This window comes from Parasteatoda tepidariorum, chromosome 9 (assembly GCF_982258835.1).
Source record: "Parasteatoda tepidariorum strain Cologne lab strain chromosome 9, Ptep-v5.0, whole genome shotgun sequence".
NCBI lineage: Eukaryota > Metazoa > Arthropoda > Arachnida > Araneae > Theridiidae > Parasteatoda > Parasteatoda tepidariorum.
The window spans coordinates 50,825,518-50,840,173 of NC_141763.1; the positions used below are offsets into that span (position 1 = coordinate 50,825,518).

The 14,656-nt window shown below is 26.3% G+C and overlaps 1 protein-coding gene across 3 annotated transcripts in view; it reads left to right on the top strand.

Annotated features, from left to right (window-relative positions):
- LOC107447634 (acylamino-acid-releasing enzyme) overlaps window positions 1-14,656 on the top strand; it is a 46,763-nt gene that overhangs the window by 3,474 nt on the left and 28,633 nt on the right. For all 3 annotated transcript variants that reach the window (XM_087151786.1, XM_087151785.1, XM_087151787.1), the window contains 7 exons: window positions 454-677; window positions 1,510-1,603; window positions 2,775-2,850; window positions 5,317-5,450; window positions 9,873-10,016; window positions 11,863-11,954; window positions 12,398-12,438. In XM_087151786.1, coding sequence (XP_087007912.1) covers window positions 454-677; window positions 1,510-1,603; window positions 2,775-2,850; window positions 5,317-5,450; window positions 9,873-10,016; window positions 11,863-11,954; window positions 12,398-12,438 — 805 coding nt within the window. The remainder of the gene's footprint in view (window positions 1-453; window positions 678-1,509; window positions 1,604-2,774; window positions 2,851-5,316; window positions 5,451-9,872; window positions 10,017-11,862; window positions 11,955-12,397; window positions 12,439-14,656) is intronic.

Consider the following 14,656-nt stretch of genomic DNA (forward strand, 5'->3'; position numbering starts at 1 on the left):
TTGCTACAAAAAGCAGTTTTTTTTTATTGTTAAACCCAACTAAAAAAAAATTTGGAAATATAATCTTAAAAAGAAGAAAAAAACGATGAAGTAATACACTAATGATTATTTCCAAAATGAGGGTAAGGTAAAAATCTTTCAAAAAAGAAAGAAAAATCCTAAAATCTTATGAGGAAAAAAAATTTTTTTTTTTTAAATGGCAGGAAAATTCCTTGAATTTCGTTCCGGTTTTTTGGTTTTCCGGTTTTCTGATTTCCGGATAACGGGTTCTGTACTGTATATGTGAAACTAATTTCTCAGGAACTATTTGACCGATTTTGCTTTTCGCCATGTGAAATTATATTATTTAAAATGATGCAAAAATTTGTATACCTTACAATTCAACATAATCATATTTAATTATCAATGGTTAAGATTTTTTTTTTTTGTTACTTATAATATTTTACTTTTTAGACTGAACAATATGTTGGGCTTTATAAAGAAATATCAGCTGTGCCTGCTGTAACCTCTGCTGTTATCTTGCCTAAAGCAAGCAACAAGACACTGTTATTACATAGCACTTGGAGCTCTCAAGATTTAGTTAAGCTAGAAAAGACTAGTTTCTCTCGTGATTATGTGTTTGACAGTGAAAGCTTTAAAATTATTTCTACAGGAATACCTTATGATACAAATTCTTTGTAAGTTTTATTTAAGCTTTACTTTTAAATTTCTTTTAAGTATCTGATAGAGACGCAACGAAATAGAAAGCTTGGTGTAATACTTTTAATCTGGTTTTTGAGGTTGATGGGGTTTTTGGATGTTGTCAAAGAGCTTAAAGAAACAAAAATATTATTTTAATGAATTAACATAAAGTAAAGGCATACTTATTTTTTCAAACAAAATTATTTTATAAATTTTGGAAAAAATCTCTAAATATATTAAAAAATAAGATGTAAATTGTCATAAAAATAAGCTTAAAAACTTTATTCTTTATAAAAATGTATTTAAATTAATAAAATTGAAAAATAAAAATGTTTGTAGGATGCTTTACTTTTAAGATATAAATATTTAGAAATTCATTTTAGAGTATATACTCTTAGAAATTTACTATCAAATATGTTTAAATCTTTAAAATTTGTTACTTTAATTCCTCAGTAATTGCAATTTTTTAAACCTATTTAAATATTTATTTTTTTCTATAAAAATCCAGAAATTTTTTTAGCCATTTCAACAGTTTTTTTTTTTTTTTTTTTTTTAATGATTTGAATTTTATTACTGTGTTTTTTTTAATAATATTCAACTATTACATGCTGTAGTAATGTCTTTATAATTTTTTTAGCATGTAAATTTCCAGTTTATTATTATTATTTTCAATTTTTGGGTACTTCTCTGCATTGTTTAAGAACCACTGCTATCCCTATTATAAACTCAGTTAAAAAATCAAATGTGAAATCATTAGTTTGAAGCTCATATTATTTTCAAGCAAAATATTACTCTTTATAATTGTATTTAATTAAATTTATTATTTAGGGTGCATCAGTCATTTAGTAAATCGGGAGAGAAGCAGGCTATTATAAGGGGAAACAAGTCTTCAAAGAATTCTAATGAATGTTATGATTTGGAGGTAAGTTTATCTGTATTTATGAATATTTTAAGCCATTGCTTATTGCTGGAAATTTGCTTTATTTTCAATCATGTTAAAATTCTTATTTTAGCTATATAGCAAAATAACTTTTAATTACTTTTTGGTAGATATGCCTTGTACTTATTTGACATATAGTTCTAACCTTTGCTTCATCTCAGTCATTTGAGCAATAATAGGTATTGGATTGATTGATAGATGAATATAACATTTGTTATTTTTGATAAATCAATTAAAAATTTCATGGATTTTTTTTTTAAATTTATATTTTTTTAAAAATATCAAATTTATATTTTTTTAAAAATATCAAATTTATTAAATTACAAATTTAAAAATCTAAAAAGTGTTTAAATAGCCTATTTTTTGAAAATTGTTCTTTACAAATTACGCTCTTTTAAGTTTTGGACGAAAAATCATATAATAGTATGTAATATATTATGCATAACGCATAGCATTTAACATCTACAAGGAAATCAAAACCACATACTGACTTTCGCACCTTTTTTTTTTGTGCAGATTTTGGGCTGAAATTTATGGGTTTTTTTTCCCCATGGTTTTTGCCTTTACATTTTTTAAGGGTTTAGGGTGGGACCTGATACTAAACACCTGATATCTAAAAAAAAAATTGCATTGGATGTCAAACAAAGTGGTGTTTCTGTTGCCGAACAAAATGTTGCATCGAATGTCAAACTCCTTATGTCAATTCATTTATTTATTTTTATGATTTTTTTTTAAAAAGAATTAAATTATTTTACTTAAAAAAACTATCAAATTAATTTTTTTTTAAAAAATAAAAAATTTAAATAGACATAAAATGTACTGATTGTTCGTGATTTTCTCAGGGGTATGTGGTTTTTTGATAAAATATCTACTTTCACGCATGGGTTTTGCAGGTTTGGGCTTGAAATTTAGATTTATTGACATTTTGCTTTTATGTTTTTTCATGGTTTTGGGTTTCATTTTATGTCTGCTGTAGAATTAAGAGACATGTTCTTTTTCTCTATGAAACTTTAAATTACTATTTGATAATTTTATAGCTTATTGCATGCTTTGTAACTTTTAAGAAGAAAAAAAATTTAATTAACTATGAAATTTCCATTAATTTTCTTCACAATTTATTTCTTTACACTAACTGTTTTCAATCTTTTCACAGATATGGAATGAGAGTAAAAAAGTAAACACATTTGAGCTAACTGACAGAGATGACCATGGAAAAATCAACACCAATGGTAAATTCATTTTGTTTTTAATGTTCTGTTGAAAAATAATTAAATTTATTACATAGATATTATCTATATTTTCAGTGTAAATATTTTGTGATGTTTTTCTCGTCCGTTTAATAAATTTGTTCTTTATGTTAAGCAAGTTTAGCTCTCACAATAATAGTGTTTAGAACTTGTTTAACAATGCTTGTTTTTATCCCAGATATTGAAATATGGCAATGAAAATTTATTCCCTGATCTTTTTACTTATTTGGGTTAAAGGCAAGCTAGTATGATTAAGCTCATGTACAAGCTCATGGGAAAATTTCCTACTCAATGCACTACTATCTATTTTCATATTTTTATTAGTTTATTTTAAGAAAATGGTTTTATTTAAAAGAAAAATTCTTGATATTATGCTGTTTTAAATCTATTGTGATGCTCCAATTATATCTATTACTTTCGATATTTGTTAGTAGTTTTTATTTTCCATTTTTAACATTAACTGATTATTGGAGTTTTGTATAAAAATATTTATCTCTACTTTCCCTTATCATTCTTCATTGACTTAACCCTGCAAAAGCAGAAGACTTCCTATTTCTTTATAAATCCCATATTTTTATAAAATGCTTAAAAGTATCCAATCTTTCATTTAAATCCTATATATTTAAAAAAATTTATCTATTTTTTTTAAAAATTATTTTATACGATTGCCAGTTTTACAATTATTCAATAGCAAAACAAAAAATTGAACAACTTTGTCAATTGTGCAGCATTGTTACCTCTGATTAGGCTTGAAAATTGTGTTGATAACTGACTGATGAGGGGCATATCCAAATGGTATAGATATTCTTAAAGAAACTGAAAATGTTGCCTTTATTAAATGCTTATAGTTTTTGGAAATTGTGGAGTATCCTGTTATAGCAAAGCTTATAATGTAGGCAGTTCTGTATTAAAAATGGATTCATTAAAAAAAAAGTAATGTTGTTTTAAATCTGTTGTGGTATTCCAATTATTTTTAATACTTTCCCTGCTTGTTATTAATTTTTGTTTTCTATTTTTAACATTTGTACTAATTGACTAAGGATCAAAGTTGGTTTCTTAACCAATTCAGGGTTTTGAATAGACATATTTATCTCTACTTTCTCTTATCACGTTACAGTATACTTCACCCGGCATTATACTCTCCCTTTACTTTCCTATATCTTATAGTTCCCATATTTTTATGAAATGTTAGAAAAGTATCCAATCTTTAATTTAAATCCTATATACAGTGAATTCGCGATAACTCGAATCTGATAGGACTGACGAAAAACTTCGACATATCGGAAGTTCGACTTACCGTTAGTTTCGGTTTTGGTCTTTCAAAATATTGTCGGATTATTTAATAAATGCTTATTAATTACAAATCTTCTAAATGCTTACAATATTTAAGATAATTTTTTTTGACAAGCCATTTACGATAAGACTGTTTGAAGCACTTTATGGTATCCTGGTCCATCGGCTGCAACTTTGCTGTTGTGTTTGGCGGGAGAAACTGCAAGTTTACTGCTTTCAAATTAAGTGGATCACTATGCACTGTGCATTTATCCATAAAGAGTATCGCTTTTCATTTTTTTAGCGAAGAATTACCGATCCAATTTTCTTACATAGTCTTCAAATAAAACTGATGTCATCCAAAACTTTTTGTTAGAATTGTAATCCAAAGGATAAGTTTTTACATTCTTGAAACATCGGAGATTTTGGTATTTTCCGATAACAAGTAAGGGCAATTTCTCTGTCCCAGACACATTTCTTCAGCTAGGACAGTCAAACGTTCCTTGCTCATTTTACCCCCTGAGCAGTTTTCATCTTTAAACATCATAGTCTTATTTGGAAGACATTTAAAAAATAACCTATTTCATCAATATTGAAAACATTAAAAGATCCACACAAAAAGTCGAGTTAAAGGGAGTAAAATTCGAGTAATCGAGAATAATTAACATGAAATTGAAGATAAAAGGGTCGGGACCCCTTAAAAAAATCGAGTTACAGTAATATTCGAGTTATCGTACTTCGAGTTATAGCGAATTGACTGTATTTAAAAAAGGTACCCTATTTTTTTTAACTCTAGTTACTACTTTTTTTAAAAATTTGTTTTATATGCCTGCTAGTTTTACAGTAGTAACAGAAATGACTTCTTTGTTAATTGTCAGAAGATAGTGCAGCATGTTACTTCCCTTTTGTTAACCTTTCTCTAGCTTTTCCTAACTTAAATCTAAATTATATCAAAACACTAGTTCATTTATTCATTAATTGTCACCTTATTGTAATTATTATTTTAAATTAATATTGCCTTTATTACTTAATATTGTTTTTATGATAATTTAGAACTATACAACTTTGCAAAGTTGTTTTTTATTTTTAGTTTCACTTTGTATAAATGTGGGTTTATTATTTTTTAAATGGTTTTTTTTATTTTTTTTTATTTATTTTATTTTTATTTATTTACAGCTTTTGGTTTTTTGGCTTGGAGTTCTGATGAAAATTTTATCTTATATACAGCGGAAGCTAAGCAACCAAAGAGCTCATCTTATTTTAAAATTCTTAACAAAACTACTGTAGAAGATGATACAAAAGAAAACAGAGTAAGATTTCAGACTTTACCTTACCTTTACTTTTCACAGCTCAAATAAAATATTATTTGTTCATTTTTTGCATAGATTTAGGTGATAAAGAAGAGTTGCATTTCTATAAATAAATATACTGTTTGAATGAAAATTAATTGTTCTATTTTTTATCCTAAAAAATAAGATTAATTTATCGTGCTTGCATATCTCATAGTTATATTTTTACGAAAAGTGACTAACATTTATATGCAAAAAGATAGCAAATGAAAGTCATGAAATATTATTATAAAGCAAAATATGCATGAAAATATTAAGAAAAGAAATAAAGCAACATAATTGAGTTTTTTTTTTCTTTTCTTTTAAAGATATTTTACATAAAAATAAATCAGATGGTTTTCATCCTCCTCTATTTATAATATGTACATAAAATTTCAGTTGGTTTAAAAAACGAAAAGTTAGAGTAAATTCTATGCTTTGAAATTAAAAGAACTAGTCACTTGGGGCAATCAACTTATCTACCATTTAAATCTATCTTCTGGTCAGAGCTTTTAGACAATATTGCTTGAGATTCATATACTGTGGTTCAAATGTACTTGCTGATAATATTTTTAGTGCCAGTAATATTCAATCTATATATATATATATATATATATATATATATATATATATATATATATATATATATATATATATATATATATATATATATATATATATATATATATATATATATATATATATATATATATATCAGGGGTCTGTCTAGGTTTTTTTTTAGTTGTACCCATTTTGTGAAAATGTAGACATAATTTGTGAAAGTTAAAAATTATATTAAAAAATCAACACAAAAATCTGAATTTATCATTTCTCAAGGGATACGAAAATAAAATTTTGAGAAAAAGTATTTTGTGGAAGTTTTTCCTAAAGTTGAATTTGTGAAGGCAACGCTAAACGGTAATAAATTTGACCTGGACAAACCCCTGTATACATATATATGTGGTGCCAGTTCCTGTACACTGAAAGCCGTAAGCTAGAAGTTAAGTCCCGCCAGTCAATGTAAGCCGCAAGCTGATCCCTGTACGCATGACTAGGACGCAATGGGAATTTCCCTAAGACATTAGAGAACTAATCGAAAAAGACGTATATGGACTCCAAAGAGGAGTTATGATTATGAAAGATCGTAACGACGAACTCTTACTCATTAATTTTTTTATGTTATTTATGTGATTGTTAATCGTCTGTATTTATGTAAATTTCTTTTCAATATATGTTTTTGTTAAAGATCAGTGCCTCTTTTTATTTTCAAAGACGACCACTCTTGCTATCCCCACAAATATATATATATATAACAGTCGGACTTCTCTTTAGCGAACTTCCATTTTGCAAATTTCTCTATTTTACGAATTTTTTTGAGGAACCAAGAACATTTTGGAAATTTCTGTGTAAAATAACTTCCAAATAGTGCAGTGAATTTTCTATTTAATGAACTTTTCATTGAGATCTACTTTCCCTATTTTCCGAAATATTTCTTAACATTTCAAATTTGTTAATGCATTTTATGGGGGAAATGACCTTGAATTAATTTTCTAAGCTGTTGCTTTATGTAATGTATTACTGTTTTCTCTAAAAATTATCTTAGAGAAAGCAGTAAATTCCCTTTCCCTTTTTGTTTGTATTTCAAACGAAAAACTCAGTTCAAATTAACGAATTTTATCCGTAGCAATTAAACTTAAGAACGCATGTGGTAATGTATGTTTAAAATTACTTTTATAATAAATGCAACTATAATTTTATACATAAATTCTGATTTTTTATACTTTTATGCTTTTTTTAGTTGAAAATGTGTATAGCATGATAGTGCAACACTGTATAATGTTTTGCTATATTCTTGCTTTCCATGCAAATTTCTTTTGTGGTTAGGATTTATGAAATAAATAGTAGATACTAGTTTACAAGATAAAAGTGCATCAATTGCTATTTAAATTATGTCTAGTGTTTATGAATTTAAAACCTGTTTTGTGTTGCTTAAGTATTTTAAAAGGTGATTTTCTATTTAACGAACTTATTATCTGGATTTAGCAACTTCATTAAATAGAGGTCCGACTGTATATGTGTATATATACATGTATATATTTATTTATTTAAATTTATTTTTAGTATTAAAATTTAAAAATTTTGATTGAAAGTAGTAGTCTTCACATTTCTAGATGCCTGCACAATAAAACATTATTCAAATGAAACATATAGAATTAGAAAGTAAGATTTATTTAAACATCTTAAGAGGATTTTTGAGCAATGCCTTTAATCTCCTCATTTCTAAGTGCCACAGTTGTGTAGGTATAATGTAAAATTAAACTATATTAAAACGGACAAAAAATAGTGACAAATGTTAAGTTGTTAGGAACAAAATTTGTAACAACAAATTTTTTTATTTATTTCTTTAATATTAGGTAAGTTCTTTAATATTATTTTAAGTTATTCGTTATCCTAGGTGCATTGCAAAGTCGTGACGGTTCTGATTGTTTTACTTCTTTTTAAAATATATCTATTATTCAATAAAATAAAGGATTTAATGCTGGAAGAAGGTGGTGAATAGTTTTAATAGCTTAAATAAACTTTTTTAAAAATATTAGTGATTTAAAAAGGTTCAATATCCTTTTTGTGTTTACATTTCATTCTTTTTCATTTAAAAAATAATAATTTATAAATTTAAGGACTACTCTGATTTTATTTGATTTTAATCTATGCAATTTTAAAATTTACTATTAAATTTGACTCTAAATTGTGTAAATATAAACACAGATCTGTGTAATTGTGTTTGACTCTAATAAAAAAATTTGTTAAAGCAAATCGTGCTATTTTTTTTTACTCAGTTTTAAAGTATCATTATTACTATTTTTTTAGCAAATTGAACTCATGTCATATTATGAATAAACAATTATCTTATGCAATAATTTGTGATTTTAACACATGGCTTAAAAATGTAGCATTATGATAAAGTTGTGCGTATTCTCACCTTTCCTATGCCTTAACATTTGTACTAAACAGCTGTAATAAAAGTTTCTAACTTAGCCACGGAGAACAATTGCGAAATGTTATAATCTCATATTCCTTAATAATTACTGTAGATTCTAGGAATAATTTCCTTACGTAGATTTCAGTACAAAAAGATAAAGCTTTTGGGAGCATATTACCTGAGCATTTTATTATTTCCCTCTTAACTTAGCCAAGTATCACAACCTGCTTCTTTTATTTTTAAAAACATCCTTAGTTTAATTGTGCAGGAGGAAAAGCGTAAGTGTAAATATTCTAGGCGATGAATTTTGAACCAAACCTACTTCAGAATATGGAAATGGGAGAGTGGAAAATTGTGCTGCCTTGTTCAACTTGATGGTACGTTATACTTTAAAGAAGAAGAAATAAGGAGAAGAAAAGGAAAAACCAAGCATGTTGTTGAAAAAGAGGAAAAAAACATCTAAATCAACTTAGCTTTACAAAAATATTAAAGGTTCAATAATCAGTAATAGAAGTTTTATATGAGTTGTTTCTCTTTCTCTCTCTTTTTTTTTAAGAAAAAAAAAGAAGTTTAATTTGATTAACATGGTTTTATTTATCTGAACTGTTCAACATCAGATCATGGAGATGGGAGAGTGGAAAGTTTTACTTCATTCTTCAACATGACAAAACACATTAATCTTTATTATAAAAAGAAGTAAATAAGAAAAATGAAAAACTAAACGTGTAATAAAAAAAGAAAAGAAAAATCTCCTGAAACTTAGCTTTACAAAAATAAAGGTACACAAAATCAGTGATCGGTTGTTTATTTTTCTCTTTTTTTCAAAAAAATGTTTATTTTTATCAGCAGGGTTTTATTTATCTGAACTGAATCGACATCAGATTACAGAGATGGGAAAGTGAAAAGTTGTGCTTCATTATTCAACATGACAAAGCACATTAATCTTTATAAAAAGGAGGAAATAAGTAGAAGACAAGGAGAAACTAAATGTGTAATAGAAAAGAAGAAAACTTCTGAATCAACTTTGCCTTACAAAAATATTGAAGGTACAAATAATCAGTAATTAAAGTTCTACTGTATCAGTTGTTTGCTCTCTCTCTCTCTTTTTTTTTTTTTTTTTTGGAAAAATGTTTATTTTTATTAATTTGGTTTTATTTATTTGAACTGAGGGAGAGTGGAAACTTATGCTACATTATTCAACATAACAGCACATTAATTTTTAATATTAAGAGGAGGAAATATGGAGAAGAAAAGGAAAAACAAAGCATGTAGTAGAAAAAGAAGAAGAAAAAAAAAACTTCTGAATCAACTTATATTTACGTACAAAAATTAAAGTTCAAATAATCAGTAATTTAAGTTTGTTTTTCTCTTTTTCTGAAATTTTTTTTTTTTATTTCAATTTACATGGTTTTATTTATTTGTAGGGATCTGAATATGCGTATAGAGAAGAATGGGGTGAAGATCTCGTTGGCAGTCATCATTCTGTAGCCATAATCTTAGACTTGAAAACTGCTACTACAGAAATTATATCATCAGACAAATTATATAATGAGCTTAGCATTGGAGAGGTAAATTTATCTAAAAACTTCTAATCAATTAATTTATATCTAAAGTTGTAATTTAACCGAGAAGCAGTCATGTTTTCTTTTCAACGTGTTGACAGTAGTTTAATTCTAGTAACTGACTATAATATATTTTAAATCTAAAATTTTAATTGTATAAGACGTGCAACAATATTTCTAGTTATATTCTATAGGTATAATATGAACCAAGTTTTGCTACAATGTTTCCAATAGAACTCTTAATAGAACATACATGTTTGCTAATTCGATTTATAAGAACCAGTACATATGTATTGGTACATACCAATTGAATTCTATCACTGGTTATATAATTCTTCCTTTTTATTATTTTTTTATAAATAACACATACTCTTGATTGCAATGGATAAAATTTTTTTAACTTTCATTTATACAAATTCTTGATACTTGAATTTGGGATTGGGGATTTCAAAACTGAAATTAGTTTTGCTCTTTTTGTTGAAATGTGCAAGCTTAAAAACCTTATATGTAAAACAGGAGTCATAAAAATACTGCGACAAACTTCTACAAGAGTTAAGGCACATTGCCAGGATTAAAATTGCACAAGAACTTATTCCCGGAAATGTCATTGTATGCGGCTAGGGTGTTTCTCTACTCTCTGACCTGTTCAAAAGCATAGGAAGAAACAGATTATAATAGGGAAGCTCCCATAACAGAATTACGACATTTCTGGACGATTATACGACCTGTACGATTTTAATCCTGATTATCTGCCCCAACTCCTAAGACATTACATGTCACAACATTTACATTACCATTTGTTAAATATAGTGTTTTTAAACTTGTACATTTCGACAAAAAAATAGACTAAAAATATCTTCTTTTTTTTTTATTAAAAAAAATGCAGTTTGGAAGGAAAAATTGAGTGCATATTTGAAATCAGTGCCTTGAAAAATATCTAGGATCCATTAAAGAATCTCATACAACAGAAAATGAAAAAAAAATTTTTTTCTCAGGTGTTATCTATGTATGAATAGACCATTCTGACTTAGTGAAAAATTAAACATACGAAGAAAAAAAATATTTACAAAGTCTGAAAACAAATATGGGTCTGATGTAAATTTTTTTTTTTTTACTGTGCTGCTACATTAGAATGAGTATGGTTGCTGATACCAGTTGAAGGATCTCTCATATGTACAGTTGGATCCCATTGTTGGTCAAGTGATCTCATAATTTCAGTAAACTGTTTTTTTTTTTTTTTTCCTCAACCCCTATTTCTCTATAATATACTAGATGCAATGCTCTTCTGATTATCTGTGTGTGAGTTGCCCCTGAGTAATTTTGGCTAAAATTTAAGGAAAATTAAATGTAAGGAAAAAACTATAAAAAATAAAAAAGAAATATGGGTTTAATATGAGCTTTGTTTTGTTACAATGCTGGCATTCAAAATGATTAAGTGATTTGCATTTTAATGAGACAAAATAATTGCACAATGCGGGAATGTAACATTTTTATATATATATATATACTTTTCGTGCAATTAACTCAGTAAATCTGGAGTTTCTTTTCTTCTTTTTTTTAAAGAAAGTTGGTAAAATTTTGTTTTTATAATAGTTTTTTTAAATCATTTTCAATTAATTTATGAACTGACTAATTTTCATCTGTCCAAGTTTGCAAAGAATTTCATTCTCCTTACATAGCTAAAAACTTTATCATTGAATAAAACACAGAAAAACTAGAACTTTTTGTAGGAAAAATAACAGGTAAAATGATTTTGAGTAATTGCACGTTTCATTATGGAATATTGCTATATTCTTTTTCAGCAGATATTTTCTTAAAATAGTTAATCTTAATAATAATTTACATTATATAGGCAATTTGGGGGCCTGGTGATGAAACTGTCATTTTTGTCGGCTATAAAGAATTTCCCAGGAGACTAGGTCTTCGATCTTGTACAAACCGCAGGTAAGCATATATATCCTTTCCATCTTATAAATAGCTTTGAATAAGGTATTCTAAACTGTACATTTTATTAAAAATTTATTATATTTACTTCTTAAACACTTTAAGTAATAGGTTTATAATAAGCTTACACATAATTGTATTAATTTATGGAATATTAATTATAAATATGTATATTTGCATTGATTTAGGAGTTGAAGTAAGTTAAACCGATTCTTAGTTATTATGCATTCATCAGTTGTATAATATTACATTGTGAAAGCTTTTTCAAATGCTGCTTTCTATATTTTTAACAAAAAAAATTTTTTAAACTAAAAATTTTATATTCTATACTCATACACTTTAGGCTTCTGGTAGAATTCTCTCTTATTATTTAATCTACATGTATTAAATCAAAATTTTGAAAAAATTTTACTTTTTATAATTTTTTTATTTCCATATTTTAGCTCAGCTATTTACGTTTATAATCGTCAAACTAAAGAAATAGGTAAGTTTGTCTTCTATGAACTTTCCTTTTTAACATTAATAATTTTATGTCTATTCATTATCAAAGACATTTTAATTCTCTTTATTTGGTTTATTATCTTATTCTTCAATTGATCAATTTAAATTCGACTTGAGATTGCATGAAATTCTATTTGGAAAGGTTAATGTGTTTTTGATTTCTACTCCTCTAATTGATTAGTTGCCTTACACCCTTTAAATTGAATAATTAATGCTTGTTGATTCATGTTTTTGAAATTTATTTTACAAGGAAACAGTTCCCGCAATTAGCATTTTAACTTAGTATTTGCAGTTAATGACTTTTTCAAACAAAACATAATTATGAAAGAAAAATTGTTCTCAAATTTGTGATCCTCAGGAATCTGAATATGTTAATGTTTCTTTTTAACATATTAAATCAATCTTTCCAGTGCATTTTATTTTTAACTTTAGTATCTGTTGTTGATATTATTATATTATGGTTGATATGTAGTTGATATTAATTATAATTTTTGGAAAAAAAATTCAAAAATTATTGATAATAATTGATTATTTCTGATAATAATTGTATACATAAATTGTCTTTATTAATATATTTTATTAAATTATCAAACAACTAATAAGTTAACTGCAATTAAAAAAAGTTTTATTTCGAATCATTAGTTTAAATTGCAGGGTTTTTTTTTCGAACTTTGATTCTTACTGTACTATTTTGTATGGTATCATATTAAAACATATAAATTTTAAACTCATTATCTGCTAATTTTCAAATTGAAGTTAAAAGGATTTTAATCAAATTTAAATGAATTTCTTTGAATAAATAATCAAAAATTTAGATTTTTTTTCTTCATGTTTATGTTTTATACAAGCCATAAAATAGCATATGGTTTAAAAGCATCCCCTAAATAGCTTTTTCTTCTTCATATAAATTATATATATTAAGGTCCTATATAATAATATCTTATCATAAATAATTATAAGGAATCTTAAGATATGTGTTGTAAAGCTTAAGTCTTAGTTTGAGTCCTGAATCAGTAAAACATTATAAAAATAAATATACAGTCAAACCCCGCTATAGTGAACATGGTTTATAGTGAACTCCCGGATATAGTGAACCAAATGTTCGGTCCCTTGCCTTGCTATACACGCATAATGTCATTTTTTGTGGATATAGTGAACCAAAAAAGTGAGGAAGTTGGATATAATGAACTTTTTTCTGTCTTCGACTGATTTTTTTCTTCATTTTTTTGATATTTTCAGGGAATATAAACTATCCAAATCTGAAGTTTGTAACATATGGAAAAATAGGCAATTAATAATTTCTGCTCATGAAAAAAATTTAGATGTCAGAATAAGTTGAGAAAAGCAGATCACAAGGATGATGAAGAAGCATTACTGAAGTGGTTCACCATTCGAAAAAGCCGCAATTTTCCTGTATCTGGACAAATGTGGATGAATTTGCTAAATGTTTTTATGAGACTACTTTCATGTGCTCGAATGGCTGGTTAGACAGGTTTAAAAAACGGAATAACAGAAATTCAGGAATAATTATCTGAGAATCGGGAAGTGTTTCCATAACTGATGTTGAGGATTGCTCATCAGCTAAAGATTACAAATTTTTTTTTTTAAGCAAGACGAGTAATGAAAAATAACACATTTTTTGCTACTACATAATATTTTTCAGTCATTTATTTGAATAATGTGCAATAAAAGGGAGGAGTTTGGGAACCATTAGGCAAATTATCTGCGTAACGGATATAGTGAACCGAAATTTCGGTCCCTTGAAGGCTCACTATAGCTTATCTGAACTGATATAGTGAAGCTGTTACAGATACAATTAATAGATTTGGGATGGATTAAATTTAAATGCAAATGTTTTTTTCTGGAAATTACTGTTAAAGCCAATAGAATAATGGATATTAACAAGTTTGCATTCTTTATTTTGGCAAGTTTTAAAGAATGGTATGTAGCCTTGGTTACTGAGTCGCCTCACTATTTATTTTTCGTTTACAACAAAATTTTCATTCCATTATACAAGCTTTATGATATCTTATTGTACTTCATACTATAAAATTAATAATTTAAAAAAAAAAATACACAATTTTGAAAAATCTTGTTGCCAAAATTTTAATCTATTAAATAGAAATGCCTTATATATTTTTCTTATTATCATAATTAAATGTACCATATCAATGATTTCAGATTATTTTCTTGAAGAAAAC